At 29.7% G+C, this 26,542-nt stretch overlaps 1 protein-coding gene across 2 annotated transcripts in view; it reads right to left on the reverse strand.

The window, feature by feature from the left end:
• mAChR-A (muscarinic Acetylcholine Receptor, A-type) overlaps nucleotides 1-26,542 on the reverse strand; it is a 199,233-nt gene that overhangs the window by 88,063 nt on the left and 84,628 nt on the right. For both annotated transcript variants that reach the window (XM_067045524.1, XM_067045523.1), the window contains exons 3-4: nucleotides 9,491-9,737; nucleotides 4,856-5,097 (exon numbers count right to left, since the gene is read on the reverse strand). In XM_067045524.1, the coding sequence (XP_066901625.1) occupies nucleotides 4,856-5,097; nucleotides 9,491-9,690 (442 nt within the window). In that variant the 5' untranslated portion in view covers nucleotides 9,691-9,737. The remainder of the gene's footprint in view (nucleotides 1-4,855; nucleotides 5,098-9,490; nucleotides 9,738-26,542) is intronic.

Here is a 26,542-nt window from a genome sequence, read left to right on the forward strand (position 1 = left end):
CCTACGAAGATAAGTGTCATAAACTACATTATAGTAAGTTCAATTTCCTTTATTTTGAGTGTTGACAAACATTTGTGCGTCATATGAGATATATTTTTTCAAAAATCCGACATTTTATACAAGCAACTAGAAATGAACTTTTTGTGAGTTTATTTTGTCAAAAATCATAAAAACTACTACTCCTACAAAGATTAACACAATATACTATTTTGTAGTAAATTTAACTAGCTTTAATTTGAGCGCTGGCAGACATCTGTACGTCCAGTGGTTTCTGGAATGAAGTTTTTCATAAATCAAACTTATTGTTCGAACAACTATAAATCAATTTATTTTAGCAAATATTATGAAAACTACTATTCCTACGAAGGTAAAGGCCATAAACGTCTTTATAGTCCATTAAACTAGCTTTAATTTGAGTGCTAATAGACATCAATTTTGACTAGTAATTATACCTAGTTTTCATTAAATTAATCAAAAATTGGGGTGAGATAACTGCCTTTTTTTCTTGTACTATAAGGTTTAGTTGCGCATACAGTCTACAATCGTCTCATAAAAAATTTACATATTAAATAAACAAAAAACTAAATTCCACAATTTTTGTGAAACCTCTTAAAATATCAATTTCATTCTATTAAGAGTCTAAGCATGGATTGCATGAACATTTTTGTTGAAAATGGCCTCCTGACCTTTGGTTCTCCGTATAATTATATGATTATATGAATATAAAAAAAAGAAGATAAAAACATTAAAAGAGCCTTAGTTACCCACGATCCTAGGAGACATTTGTTTCATGGATTATCTAATTAAATGAATTTAATTCAATTGCAATAAATGTTTTGAGGTTAAAAAATTCCAATTTGAATAATTTTATTCTAAATTATCATAATGTTGCACAACGTTTTAGGACTATTGTCCCATATTCATGTACTTTCATAAACCTACAAACAACAATAATTCACTATAACAGCAATCCTCATCCATTTATATTGAAACGTTGTGCAACATTATAATTTAGAATAAAATTGATTCAATTTGGAAGTTTTACCTCAAAAATATTATTGCAATCGACTTATTAGACTCTAGAATGAAAACCCAGAATTTAATTAAGTTTTGTAATACAATGTTAAACTGTAAATATGGTATTTTACATGTTATTGTATTTTAAAGGAACATAATTCCTTTTAAAAAATATAGTTTCGGGGAAATTGTGATTTAACTAAATTAAAATATGTAATTTTTCCTTCATTGTTATTTAGAGGTTACAGTCAGAACCCTAACAAAATAATGTATTACTAATACTGATATAATATAGTACTATTGGATTATCTAAAGGACTATGGGATTGACTAGTTTCCATCTTTTTTCGTGTATAGTTGAGTTATATTGTAATTTTATAATAAAGTTTGAGTTCAAATCACCCCTTAGGCAATTTAAATTTAGTGACCTACAACCTGTTGCCTAAATATATACTAAGAGCTTCACGCTTCCTTGCTTCCTTGCCCTGGTCGTTTGAGAGGGAAGTAAAATATCTGTAGGTAAAGGTGGCTCCTCGGACGTTTCAGAACAGTTCATTGACTCTAAACTCTAAAGGAATCGCTACTCTTGGGCAAAATTATTACACAGTCATTTTCTCTAAATATCCCCAACCGGTATTGACATCATAACATTTATTATAATAATTTTTGGTGGTGTTAGATGGTATTTTTATTTTTAACCCACGTCAAAAAAAGTTAATGTTATCTGTTCTGTATGCTAATATAATCTACCAATAATAGTAATAAAAATCCGTTATACAGGTCGGTTTGATCTTTAGTATTTTTTATTTTGTGTAGTCAGACTTGAAATATTTTTAGGTATCAAACTCACACTTGTGGTTGACTCAGAAAAAAAATAAATTGTTGCTTAGCCCTATGAAATGAAAATAATAATATTTTTCCTGATTTTAAATATAATCTTTTCCCTTTCTAGCGAATGCTTATTATTGTTTTAATAAAATAAATTTTATCCAATTTAAGTCTCAAAACAGTCTATATTTCTTCATAAGTTCAACGTTTGGGCCATCCTCAATGACAATCTAAAATACAATTTTAAAAAACTTTATCACAACTCTTAAACTGTTTGTGATAAAGTATAATAGTATAAATTGACTGAGATTAAAAGTTTTAATGTTAATGTGAAAAATTAACAAAAAAGGGTAATTTTGGACTGAAATTATTTACCTTGGCAGAATAGCCTGCAAAAAGTTTTTTTTTAAATTAATGTGGTTGTAAAATTTTATTTAAGATTGTCCTTGAGGATGGCCGAAACGTTGGACTTATAAAAATTTATTTTATTTAAACAATTTTTCCTAATGTTTTAGTGGTTCCAAAATAATGTTTAACATTTTTATCCTAATAATAAGATTTTTGTATTATCTAATTGTGTGTAGTAAAAATTAATTTTCTGCTAAGCTATCTTTATTCAGAAACGTATTTATCTAATCACAGCAAAAAAAAAAATTAAAAAAAATGAATGTAAGCTTTCAATATGTGTGAGACAATATTGTTTTACTATAAGGGGTACCTCGGAAAATAAATTAAGAAATCTTCAAAAATAAATTAGCTAATTCCTGATCACAGATAGTAAAATAGAATTTTAATTAAATACACATTTAATGTACAATGGTACTAGGTAGTATATAATGGCCGAAGCACTTATGCAGGTTTAATTTAAAGACCATTGATAATTATTATTAATCAATTGAGTATTAATTGATTAATTTATCGATCATTTCAATTTTACAACATTGTGCGATTTATTTATTCTCTTCAATGTAAGCCACCGCTACTGCAAGTTTATGAAAAAGCAAAATCTAGAAGGAGGTCACACTGGTGATTCTGGCATCTTTTAGAAAATATACAGTAATTTAAAAAAAAATATCTCATTTGTAATAAAATGTCTGAAGTAGAGGAGAAGAAAAAGAAGGAGCTGTAAAATTGTGAAGATTATCATCATCCGTGGCGGGAGCCAAATGTTCATTACCGACATGGAAAGGCCTTCTGGGACTCTGATATATTTTTCCGCTATCAACTCTCCCAGAGTTTCCTTGCTTCCCATTCCTGCCCCTTTTCCCGTCTATAAATCGGAATATTCCTTCTCTTTCAACCTCTTTCTCGACTTCTCGGGATCTGTACTAAGTGTATAATGGAAGGGGTAAAAACATAAAAAATATTTATTCGAAAACCAGAAATAACAAATGTTAGTAAAAGTTAAATTAAATAATTAAAAATGTTAAATAACATCGCATGTATTCTTAAATATCCAAGAATAGAGAATGTCCTTCAAGAAGAAATACCTGACAATTTACCAAAACACAATGCCATATTTGTTTTTTAATTAACAATCTAATTGCATTAAGGCAAAAAAATAAGTAAATATAAAATGAATTTTTCATATCTCTAAATTTTTTTTTTTTTTAATTTTCTAAAAAACTTCTAAAGCTAATACATATGGGTACTGTTTTAAAAAGTCATATTTTGATTCAAAACGATATTTTTATTGATTATTTGGTAAAGGTACTGTTTATATCATAAACTAGAGGCATCAGAATAAGACTTAAATCATTACAGGTATCTATAAAGATAATTACGCGTCAGGAAATAGAAAAAAATATTCTATTTTCTGGTAGTAAAACATAACGATTTTGACAGCGAAGAGCCCGAAGAATAGAGTCAAAGCAAATATTGTTATAGATTAAGCTCTGTTGTTCAGATATGTCAGATGTCACCGCTGTGATTTGTTAGTAGAGGATGCTCTTTGAGGAGGTACTTGATGTCGAACCGGTGTGGCCGATAGTTTTTAATATTTTCACAATACTTGAAACTCATTTTGACAATTTTTGATTTGTGATTGTGATCATAGCAGTTCTTCATTCATGCCAAAATGGAGCCCAACCCTCTAAGGAGAAATTTCTAAAAGCAATCTCATAGCTGCAAATGCACCTGTTCGATTGACCTTTGTTTCGTTATCTCAACTCTTCCAGCTGATTACAATACGTTGGTTATCTGTAGACACCCCTCTCCTCTTAAGTCAGTTATAATGAATTTTATAAAAATTTAAATTATAGAAAAATCATGGCTTTATTTACTGATAAATAGATGTATATTTTATCTATAGATGGCCATACATTTACCATTCACTACAAAATATTAGTATACACTACAATAATCAGACCAATTTGGACATATGGAATTGAGCTCTGGGGCTCCACCAAGCCATCAAATTCTTCCCGCATCCAATCGTTACAATCAAAAATCCTACGTAAAATCCTTGATGCTCCTTATTACGTCACAAATAAACTCATTCATAAAGACCTTAACATCCCATTCGTTGCAGATTTGACCCAAAACAGATATGGGTCTTTTTATTCCAAACTCCTTAACAATCCTAACCCATTAATTCTTAATATTTCATCCTTAACAATCCCTGATAATCCTCCGAGGCGTCTGAAAAGAAGATGGTAGTTAGTAGTGAAACCCCGATTAAAGATATGTTGGTTTTAGAAACTGACAAAAGTCCAACACACTTTTTATTGACCCTTTCATTTTTTTTTTTCAGACAAATGTATAACATTAGTTGTTGTTGATGTTGTCTGGGGTTTAAGGGCGTAAAACCCTGAGGTCATCAACGCCCATAACATTAGTAAACGCAACCACTAAAGAACATTTTAATCCATTAAATATTTTATTGTATACAGAAAGTTGGGAAATCATCAGTTTTTTAAAATAAAAGTCTAGGTCTCGACACAAATATTATTACTATCAATGATATTTCCTTTCAGAACTTAAATTTTAAATATAAGGACTAAAATACTCACTGATCATGACAGCTGCTTTGTTGGTCGTTCGCTTGGCCCTGTAGGTGAGTGGGCGAGTGACGGAGAAGTACCTGTCGAAGCTGATGATTAGGAGGTTGAGGACCGAGGCGTTGGAGGCAAGGTAGTCGAGGGCCAGCCAGGTGTCACAGACGTGGGGCCCCAGCGGCCAATAACCCAGGAGGGTGTACACCGTGAACAGCGGCATCGAGATGAGGCCTATCGCGAAGTCCGCCACCGCCAAACTGCAACCATTCAAGGGCAATGCTCAATCTATAGCCTATTGTACTCATTGAATTAAATCTGGTGATATTAGACTGTTACTGAGATTCAAATAAATAAATTGTACATTCATATCTTAATTAAATATAATTATGTATAATATGATGGATTTTCATAACCGTCGCAGAAATCTTGAAATCCTGGTTACATGACTCAGCTTACTCCCTCAGAAAATTTATTTAAATCAAATGATGTATAATTTGTAAAAGCCACTCCCTTAACAGAAATTCTTAACGTTGCAAAGTTTTAATCAAATATGACTAAATATAAGATGCAAGTGTAATTTCATTAATGTGAATTTAATTAAAAAGTGAAGATGCTGTTGGAATTCAGCTGTTCATAGCAAAGTCATAGCAGAATCTAAGTTAATAAAAGACGGGAGGATCTTGTTTCTATGCGACTTTATTTACTCTCTCGTATTTTAAAACGATTTGTCTCAGAAGCAGTTTTGACAATCAGTTCTTTTTTATATACATCATTTTTTATTAAGTTTATAATGACTTGAATTTTTATTACTATTAATCAGGTTTATTTTTTTTATGAATTATTTCTTATCTAATAGCCGAACAATCGGTTACCATTTCCTGGATTTTTTTTCTCAAATGTCTTTATAGTCCAATTATCTTAAAATCAAAGAGGGATTTATCAGGAAAAGAATATATGTAGAAATGTTTTCTCAAAAATTCTAAACGGTTTTTAGATTTTGAACGTTCCAAATCAAATTTCCTACATAATGGGTGTTTTGAAGATAAACATTCGAGTAAAAATTAAAGCACACAGAACGTCTTACATTTCATTCTCGGGCAACAAGAAATGATACTGGAGTGCGCTGTGCAAATACCTAAAAAACAATGTTTACAAAAATACCTTTTAACCGGTATGAACTAGACATATTTGTGAAATTGATAGTAACAGGTATATGAAATGCATATCCACAATGCACAATCCACATCATTGCAGGGACAACTTGATATGTTTTTCGCAAACTGTGGGTAGGCCACGGGTCATGCAGTTAATTTAAGATAATTCTCCAAACAATAATGTGTTAAAATCGGGTTACATTTACACATAAAATTGAAAACACCATTTTTTTTTAAAATTATATAATAAAAATTTTTAAAAAATCCGTAAAATATAACAATAAAATGCTGGTGTTTTAAAAAAATCCATTCGACATCCAAGTGGTCATAGCATTATATTTTATTAATATTTCTTTGTTAATTCATTTTTATTTTTCAACTTTATTTTTGGTTATTAGAATTCTTAAGTTTGTATGGTCAAGTATGTCGAACAATATTACAGTCAATAACGTTTATGTTACAGCAACATTCTGGGGATATCATTTTGTTTTCTCTTGCAATATTTTTCGGTAACTTTAGAAAATATCTTGTTCTTAGAATAATCATTGAATGATTCCTAATTGAAAATAGTCAATTTATGTTAAACAATTAGTGTTGACACATTATCTGGTTTGAAACAACCTTTAACTTCCTGATGGTTGTTCTCTCTCAGAACATGAATTTTATATTTTCTGACTTGGCGAACGTCGTCTTTGAAACATTCACTCATTCTGCCCTCTTTTGCACCTTGCATAAAAACACCCTCCATCACAAGGAATTTCGTTAAAAAAAATTATATTTGCATAAATACACGTTCTTACTCTTTCTTATTAAAATTGTGAGTAAATCCTTCCTTATCTATCGGTCCGAAACTGTTTGACTACTTTGACTCACATATTGGGAGATATGAAGACAGAACTACTCATCTTAAACAAAGTTTAAACACACATTAACCGCTCATAATATTCCACTAAATATGTTATGAAAATTTCTCGAGACGTTACGCAACCAATGTGCATACATAGTGGAACATATAGAACTAAGCGTTAGATATAATGTTTACATCGTTGACGATCCCAATCTTGAAAACGAGTTTATGTTTAAGTAGCGATTTAGTCTGTTTTTGTTATTGAACATTGTTTTATGAAAATTTGATATAATAAAAGAATTTTAATAACTTTAATGGACTAGACATGGATTCGGCAGCTCATCCTAAATATAATAACCACAGTTGGACGTGTGTACTGTATAGCATCGAAAGTTTGCCGAAAATGAAATATGATATAAACATTTCGTAGGGAATTGTTTCTACTTTAATTTTGTTCAGAATATACACCTTTGGAAAATATTTTCTGGTTATATTCGAAAAACTGAAAACAGTTTCTTCCAATCTTTTTTTTATTTTTTCCTGTTTTTGATGTAAAGACGGCCGGTGGGGTGGCAAACCAAAATTCTGATTCATAACACCCCATAAAAATTTAGAACCTTTAAGGATTTATATACATGTATATATTTATGAGGAAAACCGCACGCCGGCTGAGCTATCAGTACCAGGACATTCGCTATTCAGCTTGCGCCGAAGGCACAATTTTTTTTTATAAGATCACAAAATTACAAGGGAATCTATTATTAAATTACACTTATTAAGAACTCATTTAAATTTATCATTATAAAATTATATTAGATGACCTCATTATCATTCATATTTATATATGTGTGTGTATGTGTTTTAATAAGTTTTTCAAACTATCTTTTCTTGTTTTTTACTGCAATTTTATTAACCACAATAGTAATGCATAAATACATTTTTAGTTTATAGTAGCGTATTTATGAAGAAAATGGCAAGGTTATGCTAGAGTGAAGATTTGTACCTCTAAGAATCCCCAAATTTGACATAATTTTAAGATAAGACATTAACAAATGGGTTATGTTATTTTTAAAAACTGGCATGAAGTACCACTGATGAAATAGTACAAGAGCCAGGAAGATAAAAAGGCAGTTATCTCACCCCAATTTTAGATTACTTTAATGAAAACTATGTATAATTACTAGTCAAAATTGATGAGGCTGCCAAGTATAAGTAGGGGAAATAAAAAATGGCGGGAGTTTCAAATCATTAATTTTGCATTCGGAGTACTATATCTTAAAAACTAACAACAACACTAGAAAATCTAATAGAACATTATTTAAAGAAGAGTAAATTTGCTGAAATATTAGCCCTAAAAGAGCTATGTATGTCCAATAGTTCTCGAGATATAGCTTTTTAAAAAGCGACAATTCTTAAAAATCTACTGAAAGATTAGTAGTTAGTTAATTTATTTTGAAAAACCTCAGGAACTATGTGACGTACAGATGTCTATTAGCACTCAAATTAAAGCTAGTTTAATGGACTATAAAGACGTTAATGACTTTTACCTTCGTAGGAATAGTAGTTTTCATGATATATGCTAAAATAAATTAATTTATAGTTGTTTGGACAATAAGTTTGGTTTATGAAAAACTTCATTCCAGAAACCACTGGACGTACAGATGTCTGCCAGCGCTCAAATTAAAGCTAGTTAAATTTACTACAAAATAGTACATTATGTTTATCTTTGTAGGAGTAGTAGTTTTTATGATATTTGACAAAATAAACCTGCAAAATGTTAATTTCTTGTTGTTCGTATAAAATGTTGGATTTTTGAAAAAATATATCTCTAGATCCATAAGACGCACATATGTCTGCTAACACTCAAAATAAAGGAAATTTAACTTTCTATAAAGTAGTTTATGACACTTATCTTCGTAGGGGTAGTAGTTTTTGTGATATTCACATATGAATATAAATTTGGCAAACGAAAATTTGTCCGAACAACTATAAATCAATTTATTTTAGCAAATTTCATGTACACTATTGCTCCTACGAAGATAAACATTATAAACTACTTTATAGCTCATTAAACTAGCTTTAATTTGAGTGCTAATAGACATCTGTAAGTCAAATGGTTTTTGAGATATAAATTTTTCAAAATAAATTCACTAACTACTGATCTCTCAGTACGTCCCATACAACATTTTTCTGAAACGTTGTTTTTTAAAAAGCTATATCTCGAAAATATTTAACGTAAATAACTCTATTAGGGCTCATATTTTAGCAAAATTACTATTCTTTAAATGACGTTCTATTAGGTTTTCTTGTCTTGTTTCTAATTTTTAAGATATAGAGCTCCGAATGAAAACTTATTTTTTTGTATCACTTTAAAACAGCCGCCATTTTTTATTTCCCCTACCTATAATTGGCAGACTCATCAATTTTGGCTAGTAATTATATTATATATAGTTTTCATTAAAGTAATCAAAAATTGGGGTGATATAACTGCCTTTTTTCTCCTATTGGGCTCTTGAACTAAAAGGTATCGTATTGTTCGTCAGAGAAGTCTTTTCAGACATCACCGCAGATCTATTAAAGTTACAACACGTGGAACCCTTCTTTACTTTATGGTAAATTATGTAATATAGTACACACGAAAGAGGTTACCTAAATAAGAAATAGTTGGATATGGTCTGGAGCTGCTTGTCGATCTTGAAGGAGATCATGACCATGATGTTACCAATGACGGTGGTCACGCTGAGGATGGCCGTCACGATGGCGATGATAATTATCTGCGTGAGGGTGTAATAGTCGCTCCCATCCCCGGGGCTGCTGATGTTCCCTGTCACGTTCGAGCCGCTTGACATCTCGCTCTCCCACCACCTCCACTCCTCCTCACTTCACTCCCTCCATCCTGCAACAAAACAATGGATTATGGAAATATTGAATACAGTGAATGGAACCAAATATTTTTAGATGTGTAACCTTCTAGATGTGTAACACTGGAAACATTCGCAGAAAATGGTGGATTTAAATGTATTTTTTATATTTTACTACTAAAAGAATGAATGATGATTCATATGGATAGGTAGTAACTACATTGACTATAACTACATTTCATCATAGAGAATCCCACTCTATCCAATTTAATCCACCTGTTTATCTTAAATTTCCTTAAAACTCAGCAGAACAAACGTTATATAACATAAAAGTACCAAATATGTTTTATTTTAATGAGGGTGTAATTCTCAAGGATAGATCATATAAGGGGCAAAGAAACACTAGTTAAATGAAAATATTAGTCTTCAGAGGAGAGTCAAAGGAAATGATAGTAAACATTTAACAACTCTAGCAAACTCTTTTCATAAAGATCTTCCGCTAAACTGCAAACACAACACCATAAAACATCAGCTGGGCATCACGGCGAAAATTTTAAACAATATTTTTTTGTTGTATACAAAGTCGTATTTGTCGGTTTCTTGAGGTGCAATAAAAAATATCAACTTTGTTCTTGCCAAGAATACAACAGTTTAACAACATATTACTTAACTTTGTAAGTATGATTGTGATCGGGCGAGATCCCACACGCTCGGTAGTCTTCTATTTTTTGGTCTCTAAATTGCTGCCACTATTTTATCATTTTTTATATTTAAAGAATTTTTATTACTGTTAAAAACGCAAAATTATTATTTATTACAAATAAACAATATTAAAGGTACTTTAAAGGAAAATTTTTGAAACTTCGGGATTTAAGTCGCGTTGATCAAACAAAATTATGTGAAATAAAAAATCGATACACCAAATTTGATCAAAATAAACATTATTAGAAAAAACTATTCTATGAAGTGACAGACACACCATTGAGGAAGATTTGGTAATTTAGATTTAGGGGACCAATGACCGTTGAAAACAAAAACTCGAAATTTTATATTATTATAGCAGTAATCCCTCTTACTATTATATAAGTGAAAGGAAAAGTAGTAAAGGAATTAAAGTAAGGAATTAATATGTATATTATAAATAGATTTGTCATTATTAAATTTTTTTTGTTTTGTAGTCTAACACCAATTATAATTTTAATATGTGAATTTTTGAGTATTATTACAAATTTATTTAAATAATAAGATTATATTAGTTTTTATTTGTATGTATTTAGTATATAAAAACATTGTTAATTTATTTTTATAGTTAGCAAATTTTGTGCCAGCAGCTGCGATTATACAATTAACTGGAATAATTTTTTTAGCTATTTATTTAATTTTGTAGATTTTATATGTGTTTTTTAGATGAAATTATTATTTTTCAATTTGGTGATTTATTGTTATGTTAATATGAAATTCTTAATTTAAACTAGGATTAGATACCCGATTATTTAGAATGTAACTTAAATTCCTTAGTACCATTAGTTTTAAATATTTTTAAATTGAAAGAATTTGATGGTAATTCAATCATTTTAAAGGAACCTGTTCTGTAATTGATAATCCACGATAAATTTTACCTTTATTTATTTATTTGTATATTTCTATCTGACTGAATATTTTATTAGAAAATTTTCGTTTATTTTCATTGGAATTTATGTCAGGTCAAGGTGCAGCTATATAAAGGGTTGAAATTAGTTAAATGTAACCCTTTAATGGATAAAGGTTACTTTGGATTAAGCTATGTATTTGGATAATTTATGAAATTGTATTTAATTGTAATGTTTAATATATATTATTCATGATATATTGTTTTAATTAAGTACGTATCGCTCGTCGTTCGCATTAATAAGATGAGATAAGTCGTAAAAAAGTAGTTCTATCGGAAGGTGGGGCTAGATTTATACTGATTATAATCTAGGATTAGTTTTTTTTACAATAAAAGCTTATTCGTTTATATAATCTAATATTTGTTTTTTATTTAATTTTTTTTTATTTTTATAGAAATAACTTTTCTTTAAGGAATTAATATTTTATTCATATTTATAGTCCGTTCTACGGTAAAGGTTTATTAAATAGTTAAGTTATTATTTTTAAAGTAGATTTTTTTTATTGTACCTTTGGTATCAAAGATTTTTTATTCATAAATAAATATCCCGAATTAAAAGTCGATATTTATTATTGTTGTTTCGTGTTTTAAAATGATTTATAAATTGTAAACTGATGTCAATCATTATAGTCGAAATTTTAATAAAACCAATTAAGAAAAATATGTGCTAAATTTTTCTCCGTAACCCTGCGTTACTTTATGAATGAGAAAACATCAATTTTGTTCCAGAAAATGAGTATTGTAATGTTTTTGTAACTCCTGAGGCTGCTTAGGATTACTAGGATTCTGGTTGCACGATTTGAAGCTACAACGTTAGAGTTCGTTGGGAAATGAAATGGGTCTTAAGGGATTTTTTTTTACTAGTTTAGTTTCCTACCTTAAGATCACGGTAGAAATATCTTTATTTTCGACTCGATACGACCTTCATAAAGATAGCTTAGGGGAGTAAGACTTTAACGGTCCTATGCCGCTAAAAACCCTTTCTCGGGTTCCTACTCTGAAAAATTGGCTTTTCTCACCCCATTTGTACATATTTATTGTTTTGTTTTTTATAGGTTTAGAAGTCTCTAACTACTACTTTTTTTTCTCAAAAATATGACCATCATAGTTTCTGGAAATCTTCAGTTTGTTTTTCTGTTTATTTTTCATAGGATCTGGAATTCGGACATTAGTTATAGGGTCATTTTCGTATAAACTGTCGTTTTTTCCGTGAACAGAGGAAATCAGAAAAATAATTAAATTCCCCGACATTTTGTTTAAATGCTGAGAAAGATTTAGCTGAATTTTGGCCAGTTTGATATTTTATCGACTTTCTTTAAATTTGATATAATCATTATGTAGTTAAAAATGAATCCAATTTTTTACCAGGACTTAACAACAGGAACAGTATGCATCCTTGAAAGGATATTAATGAAGTGGACTATTTTAAGAGAGCACCACCGAAAATTATAGAAAAAAAAAATTTGCTCATTTTTTCATTCATTACACACTATTTCGAAAACCAATAAAAATATTCATGCCTTTAGTAAAGCAGAGGCAATTTTCTAAAATATGAACCCAAATAGAACTCTTTACGTTCAATATTTGGTAGTTTTCACCAATATTTTTTCCCCAAAAAACCAGGAACAACATTCTGAGATGGCAAATATGAAAATTGCAGTCCTTAGGAATATAAACATCATAAACAATTTTTTAATAAACAATTGATACTTTAATCCTCATAAAATTAACTCAATAATAGGTAGCACATCAGACAATAATTATCTAAATTAGCTCGTACTCTAAAGATTTTCGCCAACTACCATGATTACCGTGGTTCTTCTGCATAAATATACAGATGTTACAAAGTTACACGTGAGGTGGGGGGAGGGCGTTAACTTGAAATGGCGATTTCAACTTAGTATATATTTAATATAACATTTAATGTGATAAGTAATTAAGAAGATGGTCTGAGCACTGCTTCTTCCAGCACTACGCGTATCATCTTCGTAAAAATCTCATATGTTTTAACACTCGAAAAATATTAAGAAAATACTCGAAAATATATTTTCCTTTATTCTATCATATTTTTTTCGAATTTAAAACATTTAATTTTTTTTCTTGGTATTAAATAAGTATAATAAATATAGACAAAACTAATTACGAATTTTCATGAGAAAGTAATGGATGCAGTGATTTTAATATCGCTAAAATATCCGTACCTAGGAAGACCCCCACTTTTCTCTCTTGTACAGAATCAATTTCTTAGGAACTGCCAGAGATAGCTTCCTGACAGGGCAGACTCAGTGACAGATCTGTTTTTACAACCTCTGGATGTTATGCAGTCGTTCTGGGTTCTGACACATATCAGGAAAAGGCCAACATGTTCCATGTGTGTAGTAAAAAATGATATCTCCGTTCCTTTACAAGCGCGGTTCTCCATTTTGAATTAAACATAACCTTGTTCGTTTCGTATACGATGAATGGTTTCAAAGAGTTAGAGAGTTATTTGGTTGTATGCCTGTTTTTTTTTCTTTCTGGTTATTTTAACAATCCATATTTAAAGATCCATACATACATATATATATATTAATAATTTTTTTCATGAATATAAATAAATACATTTATCTGGATCTTGACCTCAAGATAACAATATTTCGGCGACGTTTCAAAACTTTATTGTTTGCATAGGGCATGAATATTACAAAGAATAAAAACAAAAAAAATTAAAATTAAAAAAAAGTCATTTAGATCAGAGAAGCACAGAATTTCTTCAACAAATTATTAAAAAACTACAATGTACAGATTACAATTTAAGATTTATAACTCTAAACGTTAGTCATAATTGTCAGTTAACACATTTGATAACCATAATAAGTATGTACTATTCTTTTCTTAATTTTTCTTACTCACGTTATTAGTGATCTCCACCATATATTATTGTTATATTTTCTATTTTTTTTCTTTTCTATTCACTTCTTTTGTTAAACTTACCTTCATATTTTTCTAATATTATGATTACATATTTCATTAGTTACATATATTTTCTATCTCCCGTTTTTATTTTTTATTTCTACAATTTTAATTTTTAAATTATTCATAAACTAAAATATTCATATTTATTTGTATTATATAACTTCAAATTTTTATGTTATTTTTACTTATTCAATTACCTCTATATAAATTTTATTTTCCACTTCTTTCATCACTTTCATTTTATTAATTTCATTTAGTACAATTATTTACTTTATGCCATTATGTTTATATTTTATTTTTTTATTCATTGGTTATCATCTTGTTTTTGTTCTTAGCCCTGATGGAGGCTAGAAATTCTGGCCGAAACGTTGGCACAATTAAATAAGTTATTTCAAGTTATTTGTGTTATATTTTGACCGCACCCCCAACCATCTTCTCCTCGTATAAGTCATCCACGGTCAACTATCTCTCATGATCATAATAAGCATGATTTTCAGAGGTGTGAATATAGAAATAAAAAATTGTGAATATTTAATTATGGGTACTTGTAGCGTGTTTCCAGGGTTTAGTAATAAATAATTCATGGTTTTACATCAAAAGCATCGTCAAAGCTTTGTTAATAATATGAATAAATACCAAAGGTCGTACTATCAGTAGGCTGATAACACTCTAAAAATGTCACCAGCAGCTTGTGTGCCTTTAAAAATGGTATACTTTAGTCGACCGTACAAAAGATAAACTCATCAACAGACAAAATGAGATTAGGAACAATGAGTATTAAACAGTCTACTAATGTTAGTGAACTTTCATCGGTGAAAGGAATAAGAATTTATAACATTTATCTGTAGCCCAGTGTAAATATATTTTGAAACCGACAAGAATTTACCTGGATATATTTCCTGTTTAGGAAATCTGTGTAATTTAAATTAAATTTAAAACATCTGTTTGCATTTAACCGCATAATCGGTAGAGCAATAAATTACGTAACGTAGAATTAATTAGTAATAACTACTGCAGTGCACCGAGAAAGATTGAGGAAGTTCTAATGTTCCTCAAGATTAATTACAGCAGATTATCAATCCTCGACCTAGTATAAAAATACCTAAATATACAGAATACGCATTCACCCGCCAAATATACTAATTTGTTTATAGAATTGAGAAATAAAAAATATACAAAAGCCTACATAGAGATAAGCCAATTACTGCTCAGTCACAAAATGTTGGAATACAGCAATGAACTACACAATCATTTAGGTTATACCATTAATGTAAAAATAATATATCGATGACAGTAAGGCAGATGTGCTTGTTGCTTGTCTCTCAAGCACTATGAAAATAGTTACATAGCTTCGGAGAGCTACAAAAAACAGTATTAAGAAGTCACGGAGTTCAATGGCAGTGCGGTAGCAGATAAACCTTATTTACCTTATATGAAAAGATACCGAGACTAAGATAAACAATTTACAATATTACATACAAATTTGTCCAAAAACTGTCCACCGACAACTCAGTTTGACTTCTCTCTAGATCTAAACTGAGAATGAGAATGCTCTTTATTAATAACAAACAGTTATATTTCTTTGGAATGTCAAGAGGTGAGGTAATTATTGGAACCTTTCGGCAAGGAATTGCCTACTTGTGATCTCAAACCATTCTCTGTTTCCAGGAACATCCTATATCCTAAATATCCGGGCTGTATATTAAGGGGTGTGAGGTACGAACAGTACTTAGGCAGTTGTATAGAAAGGTTTTTGCATTAATGCATTTCTGGAAGGTTTTTATAAACAAAAATATAACTCCCTTCAAGTTGTTATTTCCAAGCCCGGATGGCAACGCAGTAAAGAATATCGAACATAACATGGGGCCGCTTACCAGCTACAAATCACTACTCTTTGTAACTTGAATATTTAAAATATTTGTGTATACCTCTAAATTAATGAAACTACGAGTAAATCTTACGATAACTCCAGAGATAAGTGATAGAGCAATACATAAGCTATTATCGAAAAGCCAATTGGTTCTCATTAGAATATCGATGATGTTGCTAACATCACATGTTTTCCCTTTAAAAAAATTGAGATGGTATAAAAACAAAGAGATATTTCAATTAATGCAAAAATCTTTTGATCTTAAAAATCTATAAAAGTTTCTGCTTAATAAAGCTTTTCAAACAAAATATTATTCCTGAATCCAACTGAGATATTCCAGATATTTCATTTGGAAGTTGGAACGTATCAATAAATCATTAATTGAATTATTTCAGAATATTTTCTGGTTAGGTTCCAAAATAATTTGTTGTCTTTTACTACAATAAACATCATCATAGTAGAGTGTCAAAGATATTATTTCATAGGTTTTCCTAAGGGAAATAACAAGTGAAACGGATGTAGGTTTTTTGTAGAGAAAGTAAGTAACAAATTGTAGATGTATATAAATCATATTGTCCGATTTATATATATATATTGTTTATATTAGTCCGATTTATATATATTGTTTATATTAGTCCGATTTATATAAATTCGTATTGGTTGTAAAATACAACAAATACGAAGCATTTGTTTGTTATATTCTGGATGTTCACACAATAGGTGGTGTTGGGAATACGAATAGCTTGGTGACATGGTGGATAAACCACCCTCGATTATATGCACTTCAACATTTACTATTTTATTTTAATTATTATAAAAAATGCCATGTAATCGCTCTATTTATTGATTATTTGTCATTGATAGATTGTTAATCACTACAGAAAAAAAACTCATATTCATTAGCAATTAAAAAGGCAAGTGATTTTGAGAATAATATAAAAATTAAAATAGAATTGACAGCTGAAACATTGATTTTGGAACTTACGATGTTTACAACGTCGAACAAAATACATTTAAAATTATGTTTAATTTAAATAATTCAATTTTTATCCAATTTCAATTCAATTTATCCAATCCTTTAAAAACACTTTATTTTTCTTATAAGTCCGACGTTTAGGCCAATCCGGCACTCCTCAGGGACATCTTAATACAGTTTTGAAACTAAAAAATATTTAAACACTCAACTTTACGCAGGCTATTCTGCCCAGGTCACAACAACAATTTATAATTAGTCAACTTTTACATTAAAAAAAAATTATAATTCATTTATCACAGTCACTTGTTAAAACTTTATCACACCCTACATAAGGTGCATGAAGTTGAGTGTATAAATATTTTTAGTTCCAAAATTGTATTAAGATGTCCCTGAGGATGGCCGGATTGGCCGAAACGTCGGACTTATAACAAACATTTTTGGAGACAAAAATGAATAAAAATTGAATTATTTAATTAAACAAAATTAACCAGTCTCAAGAAAGTTAAAGATTTAAAATTAAATTTATAGATATCAAACTTATTCTATTTACATTTAAAATTTAATTTAATTAATAATATTAATTTAATCAATTATATTAAAAATATTATCTCCAAGTATAGTCTAATAAAAAAAACAAATTAATTAAACTAACAGCTTTTATTATTACTTTGATTAACTATTAGATTTTTCATTTTATGATTTTAGAGTTACACAAGCCTTAATGGATACTTTACGATGTGTAAATTTATATAGGGTCCCTACTGTTTACTTTTAGCGACTAGTTTTTCGTCATTAAAAAAGTGTTTTATACGTGATAAGCAAGGTCAAAGAAAGAAAATTATATATTATCAAACCGTTTAGTTGAAGAAATCTGCTTAAAACGTGTTTGTTTTTGTTTTAACACCACCATGAAAATCAAATGAATACTTGAGAGGTAAAATAAAACAAGAATAATAAAATTAATGTATTCATGAAAATAAAATGAATGTAAAAAGACTAATTAAAATGAGTGACTATCATTTTAACAAGCAATATTGAAGAAAACTACCGTTATTATTATTTTTAAGCATTATAGTCCTGCCGTACGCGGACGATATTACGGTTGTAGCAAGTAACCAAGATGACATGGAAAGACTCGCAAAAACTATTAAGAAAAGCAGAGGAAATTGGCTTGCAAGTACATAATGATAAAACATAATATATGATAGTAAGCCGAAAAAATCATCCTAACGACATGATAACGTCTCTGTGAACGGCAAATCGTTTCCGAAAGTAGAGTCTCAAATACCTCAGATTCACAATAACATCAATAAATAATTGACGGGCTGAGATAGACCAGTGTACAACAACCGCGAAAACTGGAAAGCAGTATAGTACAAGAGCCGGGAAGATAAAAAGGCTTTAGGTTATTTCACCCCAGTTTTTGATTACTTTAATGAAAACTATGTATAATTACTAGTCAAAACTGATGGGTCTGCCAAGTATAGGTAAGGGGATTAAAAAATGGCGGCTGTTTCAAAACCTTAAAAAAAACATTCATTTTTTCTTTCGGAGCTCTATATCTTAAAAACTACCAACATTAGAAAATCTAAGAGAACATTATTTAAAGAAGAGTAAATTTGATGAAATATTAGCTCTAATAGAGCTATTTACGTCCAATAGTTCTCGAGATATAGCTTTTTAAAAAGCAAAATTTCTTAAAAATCTACTGAAAGATTAGTAGTTAGTCAATTTATTTTGAGAAATCTATATTTTAGGAACTATGTGACGTACAGATGTATATTAGCACTCACATTAAAACTAGTTTAATGGACAATAAAGAAACTTATGACCTTTACCTTCGTAGGAATAGTAGTTTTCATGATATTTGCTAAAATAAATTGATTTATAGTAGTTCGGACAATAAATTTGATCTATGAAAAACTTTATTTCAGAAACCATTGAACGTATCAATGTCTGTCTGCGATCAAATTAAAGCTATTTAAATTGACTACAAAATAGTTAATTATGTTTATCTTTGTAGGAGTAGTAGTTTTTATGATATTTGACAAAATAAATTCACAAAATGTTAATTTCTAGTTGTTCGTATAAAATGTCGGATTTTTGAAAAAATATGAAATGAAATCTCTAGATCCATAAGACGCACATATGTCTGCCAACACTCAAAATAAAGGAAATTTAACTTACTATAATGTAGTTTATGACACTTATGTTCATAGAGGTAGTAGTTTTTATGATATTCACATTTGAATATAAATTTGGCAAATCAAAATTTGTCCGAATAACTATAAATCAATTTATTTTAGCAAATTTCATGTAAAATATTACTCCTACGATGATAAACATCATAAACTACTTTATAGCTCATTAAACTAGATTTAATTTAGTGCAAATAGACATCTATACGTCAAATAGTTTTTGACATATAAATTTTTCAAAATAAATTCACTAACTACTGATCTTTCATTACGTCCCATACAACATTTTTATGAAATGTTCCTTTTTAAAAAGCTATATCTCGAAAAATATTTAATGTAAATAACTCTATTAGGGTTCATATATTAGCAAATTTACTCTTCCTTAAATGACGTACGCTTAGGTCTTCTTGTGTTGTTTTAAGATATAGAGCTCTGAATGAAACATTAGTTTTTTATCGCTTTGAAACAGCCGCCATTTTTTATTCTTCCTACTTATACTTGGCAGACTCATAAATTTTGACTATTAATTATACATAGTTTTCATTAAAGTAATCAAAAATTGGGGTGAGATAACTGTCTTTTTTCTCCTCTTGGGCGTTGAGAAGACTGGTTTGAACAGCCAAAGATCTACCAAACGGCCAACCGTAATACATATATATATATATTTACTACTTATTAATTAAAATTACAGAACTCAGTATAGTTGAACCAATTCTACATTGAACAAAACACTGATTAAGCCCAAAAAAATAAAATAATGCTTTGAATACCAACATTTATAAGGCAAAGTAAGGTCTGGGAAAAGAAGAGAAGAATTGAGTTAGGGTGAGAGACGCGGCGGAAGAAGAAAACGGCCGAGACTAGGAGATTAGATGAAACAGCTAACGTGATTGGTCGGAATGACAGGGAGGCCGGTAACTGATATTAATTCAACCAATCAGCTCCTCTTTCCTTATCATCATCTCTTTACGGCTTCACCCTCCTGGTTTTTGATACGGTTTCTTTAGTTAGGGGAGACGAAAGATGCTCTCAGCTATTTCTTCATACTTTTCGTTTTACGACATTAACTGTCTTTATTTATTTTTGATCTTTTCAAAAGTAAAGCAGATCGGAAGCTGGAATAATAAGTAATATAATCGATAACAGTACAGAAAAAATATATTTTTTTGAAAACAAATTTTTCTAATTAGGCTCGTAAGATTTAGCTGTAAAATATAATGTTGTTATTTATATTTTCCAGTATATTTATATTCAGTCTAGATGTTTTATTGAACATATTATTGAAATGCAATGGACGCATCAGATGAGTTAAATAAACTTATCTATTAGTATCTGACTATAAAATTATTTGCCTGTAAATTATCCATTAATACCATGGTTACTACCATTACCTATTAATGGTCATATCATCAAAGCTAATAGAAGGCTCTAAATTTTGCTTCTGCTATTCATATATATTTTTTTTAAGAACCTAACATACAAACATTATGGCTTTCTTCTTTGCCCCATTGTATATTTATGCTTATAAATTAGTTCATAGTCCAAGAGCCCAAGAGGAGAAAATAAGCAGTTATTTCATCCCAATTATTGATTACTTTAGTGATACCCACATAAAGTTTAGAGTCAAAATTGATGACTCTGCCAACCATAATCAGGGGGAATAAAAAATTACAGTAGTCCTAAAGATGCTACAAATCATTTTTGAGTCCTTAAAAGTAATTATTTTCTTTCTTGCTATTTTTTATTTCTTTATTATTATTATTCTATACTATATTTTTTACCAGAAAATGATTCATTTTTTTCTAGACTATGCAGTGGATTCAGTAGATGACATTAAAAAGTAAACATTAATGTATTTAAGTTCCACGCTCCCTGCAGTTCCACGCTTCCAGAAAAAAAACCTACAATTTTCATTCGGTCCTGCACACAATTAAAACTATCTTCAAAATTAAAAACTTTCACAGTAAATTATTTAAAATAAAGCCAATTCTCAAAAGTATGAGCCATAATAGGCATCTGAACTTTTAATGGTTCTGGATATATAGAATTTCATTAGCTAAATGTTTTTTTCCAAAATACCATGAAATCAACATTTTGTGAATTTATATCAGCAAATTTCATGGAAACTACTACTCCTGCGAAAATAGTAATTATAAACTATCTATTATTATTGTTATACCTATGTACTAGTATAGTACATTCAACTAACTTAATTTTGAATGCCAACCTGTACAAATCTGTACTTCAAATGGTTCCTGCGATATTGTTTTTCATAATCGAGAATTTTGTCCGAACAACTAACTATACGTTACAATACCTTGTAAATTTATTTTGGGAAATATTATAAAAATTGCTACTACTACGAAGATAAATGTCACACACTACTTTACAGTACATTCAAATAAATTGTATGTGAGTATTGGTAGACATCGGGGAAGAGCAGTGGCACCTTGGTAAGGCACGATACTACTAAGTCCAAGGATAGAATCCGGCTGGGCAGAAATTGTTTTCTTTTACACTGTAGCTGTGAGTCAATGCTGTTGGTTTTGGAGCTCTCCTGGTGTCCACCCAGCCTCATAAATTAGTAGTATCCTTAAGTGAGTTGAAATCTGGCGGTCGAGCGTGTTCAGACCACATCACCTTCTTGCACATGTCTTGGTCTAGCAACAATAATTCCTTAAAAAGTACTAAGCTCCTCACTCTTCATGGAATTAGTGGTACAGATTTTAATTTAACTGACAGACATCTGCATATTTAATAATTCTTGATATATAATTAGATTTTTCGTTACTTTGTTATAAAATGTTGCTTTTAAAAAAAGTGTATCGCAGGAGCAATTGAACAGCTCTATTAGAGTTTGTATTTTAGCAAATTTTACTGTAGTTTGAATGATTTCTTATTCGATTCTTTAGTGTTGTAGATATTTTTAATGCTATGGACCTCTGAATGAAAAATTAATTTTGTTTAACGTTTTGAAGCAGAGTTTATATTTTATTTTTCCTAACAGTGGTTTGCAGACTCATTAATATTGACTAGTAACTATATATAGTTTTCATTAAAGTAATAACAAATTGGGAACTGAACCAATTTAGGTATATAGTCTTGTTCAAACTAATAATTATCAATTTAAAACGGATTTTATATTAGAAAACGTTAGTTTTAGTTTCAGTTAATTCTTTAACAGAGAAATATCATGATATTAATATCATCATTATTAATTAATATAACAGGATTTTTGTAAAAATTGTTGAATAAGTAATCCAAATTTATTATCGTTAGAAAAAATCTGCATATGCATTACAATTTAATGCGATCACTAATGGAAAAAAAAAAACTTTTTTATGGGTGTATGAAACCGTTATTGAACTGTTTTAAAAACAACAATTAAGTTTTAGTCACTGTTTTACGATATTTTTCACGATATAGTATATTTATTTATTTATCACCCTGCCATGCCTGTTAGGCAGTACGGGTGTTTGCAGCAGTGGGTACAACTCATTGCTGGAATCAAAACAATTAACATGTTCTTTCATACCTGTATAGATAGTTTGCTCCTAATCAAAATATCTCTTGCTCTTCTCCAAAAGCTCCGTGATGAACTGTGAGACCCATTAGAACGATATAGTATAAAAGTTTATTACTAGAACGTTAATAAAAAGAACTTTTTTAAAAATCTTAAGAGCTTCTTAAAAAGTTCTTAGTAGTTAACACGACTATACCTTGCTTTTGTCATGCCAGATTGAATATTTGCGCCCTTATAAAACAATTAATTTTACTATATATTTGTATTAGTATACATGTATATATTTTGGTATTTTAATTATTTGTAAAGTTAAGCCCATTGTAAGCGACGTACAGCAAAGCACTTTTTCTGTGGATGCAAAAATCATTTCATCTAGAACTTGGACCACCAAATTATCGACTACTAAAAATTATCTTATTCTCTTATAAACCCTCTCAATAAAAATATACTAAGAAAGAGAAACAACCCTGTAAGTTTTCTAAATGTCCTAGTTTATTTTGACAAAATCAATTATTTTCTTAAATCAATGAATATTTGATCATGCTGAGTAAGATTAACGTTTGATTAAAATTTGTCAAATTCAATTTGGTTGTTTCAAATAAAATAAAAATGACTAAAACCCACTGAAATCGCATACGATTTTGAACATGTTTATGCTAATAACATTCTGATGTATAAATTTTACACTGATGAATTGCAAAATGTAAAAAAAAAAAAAAAGAGGTCCAATATTGTTAATATTTTAGTTTAAAATTCCAACGTCTAGCTATTGATCGGTTAAAATAGAAGGCATCAAAATGTTAATATCACTTATTATTAACGAATAATTTTATAACCATACATTTTAAGATTATGTTTTTTATTTATTTTTTCTCATCCTCTCCATTTAATATTTTCGGAACACCAGTGTACATGTGTCTCTGATTACTATACACGTGTGTTCTGATTAAATGCGACGTGTTAGGTTGTCATGACAACGACTTGTGCGAGTGTAAGTGGGAACACACTTTGGCTATTTTTAATGCCTGTTATGTGCTGATAACAGGTATCGAGGCTTGTATGGGATAGAATATTATTAGTTAGGATGTAATGTAAAGAATAAAAAAAGAGTGAGATGCAGAGCTGCTTCACTGGGGTCTTATTCTTGTCTTACTTTTGTTTAAAAAATATATGAAAAGCGATTGCTTTATGAATGCTTAAAACTGGGACAAAAATGGCGAAAGAAGATAAAGAGAAAAGTTGATAGAGAGAAAGTTGATAGAGAAAAGTTGATAGCCCTTTCAATACATATAGATACACATTTTCAACCCCCTAATATGATTTAAATGAGATATGTGGGGGCGTAAAACATAATAAACCCCCCCCCCCCCAAAAAAAAAAACAATTAGACATTCAATTCATTCTTATTTCTAATGTATTTTTCTCCCTATAAAACAATCCTACATATCAATTTTCATATAATGGGAATCATGGGTTGCTTTAGAAATATAAAATGGGAAAGGAGGATATGTATATATAATAGGCATCTCTTATTAAATCCCTAAGCCGTATTCTAAGGATTTAGAAACGAATATAAAATACACACCCTTCTAATCATCATTCACGGAAAATTCAAATAAAATAGTTTATCCTTAAAGACGTAATATAGTAATTAAGGTGCATCAATATCAAAATGTTGCCATTAACATTGTAATTAAAAAGATGTTAATGTAATTTTTGCTGCTAATATGTTTATGCGTACTGTTTACAATGGTATACAGAGAAATATTATTAACATTGATATTTAAAACAAAACATATTCATAATATTCTGATGTCTTCAGTTTACACAGGTCAATAGCGAAATGTATGAACTAATATTTTCAACGAATCGGTGTAAAACCAATCGGATATTATTTATATTTTTGTTAGGCATTATAATGTTGATAAAATTTCGCAATAGTAGATATCGGGCAGTCCGTAGTTCAGATGTTTGTTATGATCGTTCTGAGATCTGCGTGCGGTGCCCGGCCTGGGGTATTCGAACCGGCGCCGCAGCGCTGACTTTTTCATTAAGTGGTGGTTCCACAAAATGAAAACATGACCCCCCAGCATGGTTAGAATAGGTTGGTCAATGATCGCTGTGATTTTAATAAAAATCATTAGAACCGTTTTAAACTATTAGATAATCAGGAAACGAAGAAAAATCTATCCAATAAAGTAGCCCCTAGTTTCTAATCTTGCATCCTCTTTCATTCCTGAAAATCCTCCGAGGCACCTGAAAAGAAGATGGCCAAGAGACTAGCTAATGTAAAATGTCATTAGAGTGCTACCAATGGGTAGTTTCTCTACACGCCCGTAACACTCAAATTTAACTTAGATCAGATTTACTAAATGTATTACAATGTACAGTTGTAAATAGCAATAAATAAATATTTAAAAAAAAATATAATAAAGTAGCACTTTGTTGGTAGGTTTTAGTGAAAAAGCATGTAACCCGCCTTGAATATGTAATTTCAGTTTCTTACCACTTTTCATGTTTGAGATATGCTGTTTGCACACACAAAGCACTTGGTGGAACTTAGCGATTAGGACTCGGAAACCTAAAAACCTGTATTTCTGTTGAATACTCCAATACGAAATTTCGCAGAATCCAAATAATTTTCCTTAATATATATTCCATAGATAGGTATGTGAAAGTATTAACCAGTGAACTATAAGGTTATGTTTTTTCTATTACCTCTAAAACTTAAAATAACCGTTAAGGCATGAATGCATGAAGTTGTCGGAGTTCCACCCTCATTTGTTGCAACTTGTAAACGATAATGAATTTGTTTAAACGGCAATAAAGTTACACTTAAACAAGTTCCTCGTTTTTACACTGTTTTTTTTTCCGAATTTGTTTTCTACTTTTGTCTAAAAGAAATATATCCAAATATATGAAGAGTTTTTACAAATTGAATAATGGACATTCGGATTATAAAGGTATGTATGAAAAGCGAAAATTTTGATTGATCGGATTTCAGTATTCAGAATTTTCTCCTAATCAATCTTAACGTTTAAATCTGATTGTTCGTCTCCGGTTTCACGTAAATCGATGTATATAAAACTTTATATTTATATACAGTATTTTTCAATTATTAGTGCAAGTATTTTTTTTTTTTACTTTTGTACTAATGTATAACAAAATAGGAAATCTCTTACGATTGGAAATATACATTAATAAACCATATTTTTCTAATATGGCGATTAAAAGGTTGTAAGAAAAACCTGTTGCTGAAGAGGTCCTACCCCAACTGTCATCTCCTTCACCAATGTTGGCACAGCCCTCTTCTCTATTTCATCTGGCCGAAGCTGATACCATCTCTGTGTCCCAAGGGGCTTCCTGATTAGAGTGTCTTCTCTTATATCAGTGGGAAGGCATCAACAAAAATCTATAAGAACTTGCTTTACTAACCTCCTTCAATTAATGTTCAGGCAGGAGGAAAATCACTGGGGAAGGAGAGGGGGTCATAAAAATATGTGTGTATGGGTGTGTAAATTTATTTTTTATTTCCCATGAGCTTAATTCATTGCGTTGATCCTTTCTCGTTTCTTATACGTTCGTTTTATTATACATTCATTTTTAATAATTTTAACAAACAACATTATTATTAATAATTTAGTATACCTTAATATACCTTTCAGAACTC

Source organism: Halyomorpha halys, unplaced genomic scaffold (genome assembly GCF_000696795.3).
Source record: "Halyomorpha halys isolate HHAL.00 unplaced genomic scaffold, Hhal_1.1 Scaffold170.1, whole genome shotgun sequence".
Lineage (NCBI taxonomy): Eukaryota > Metazoa > Arthropoda > Insecta > Hemiptera > Pentatomidae > Halyomorpha > Halyomorpha halys.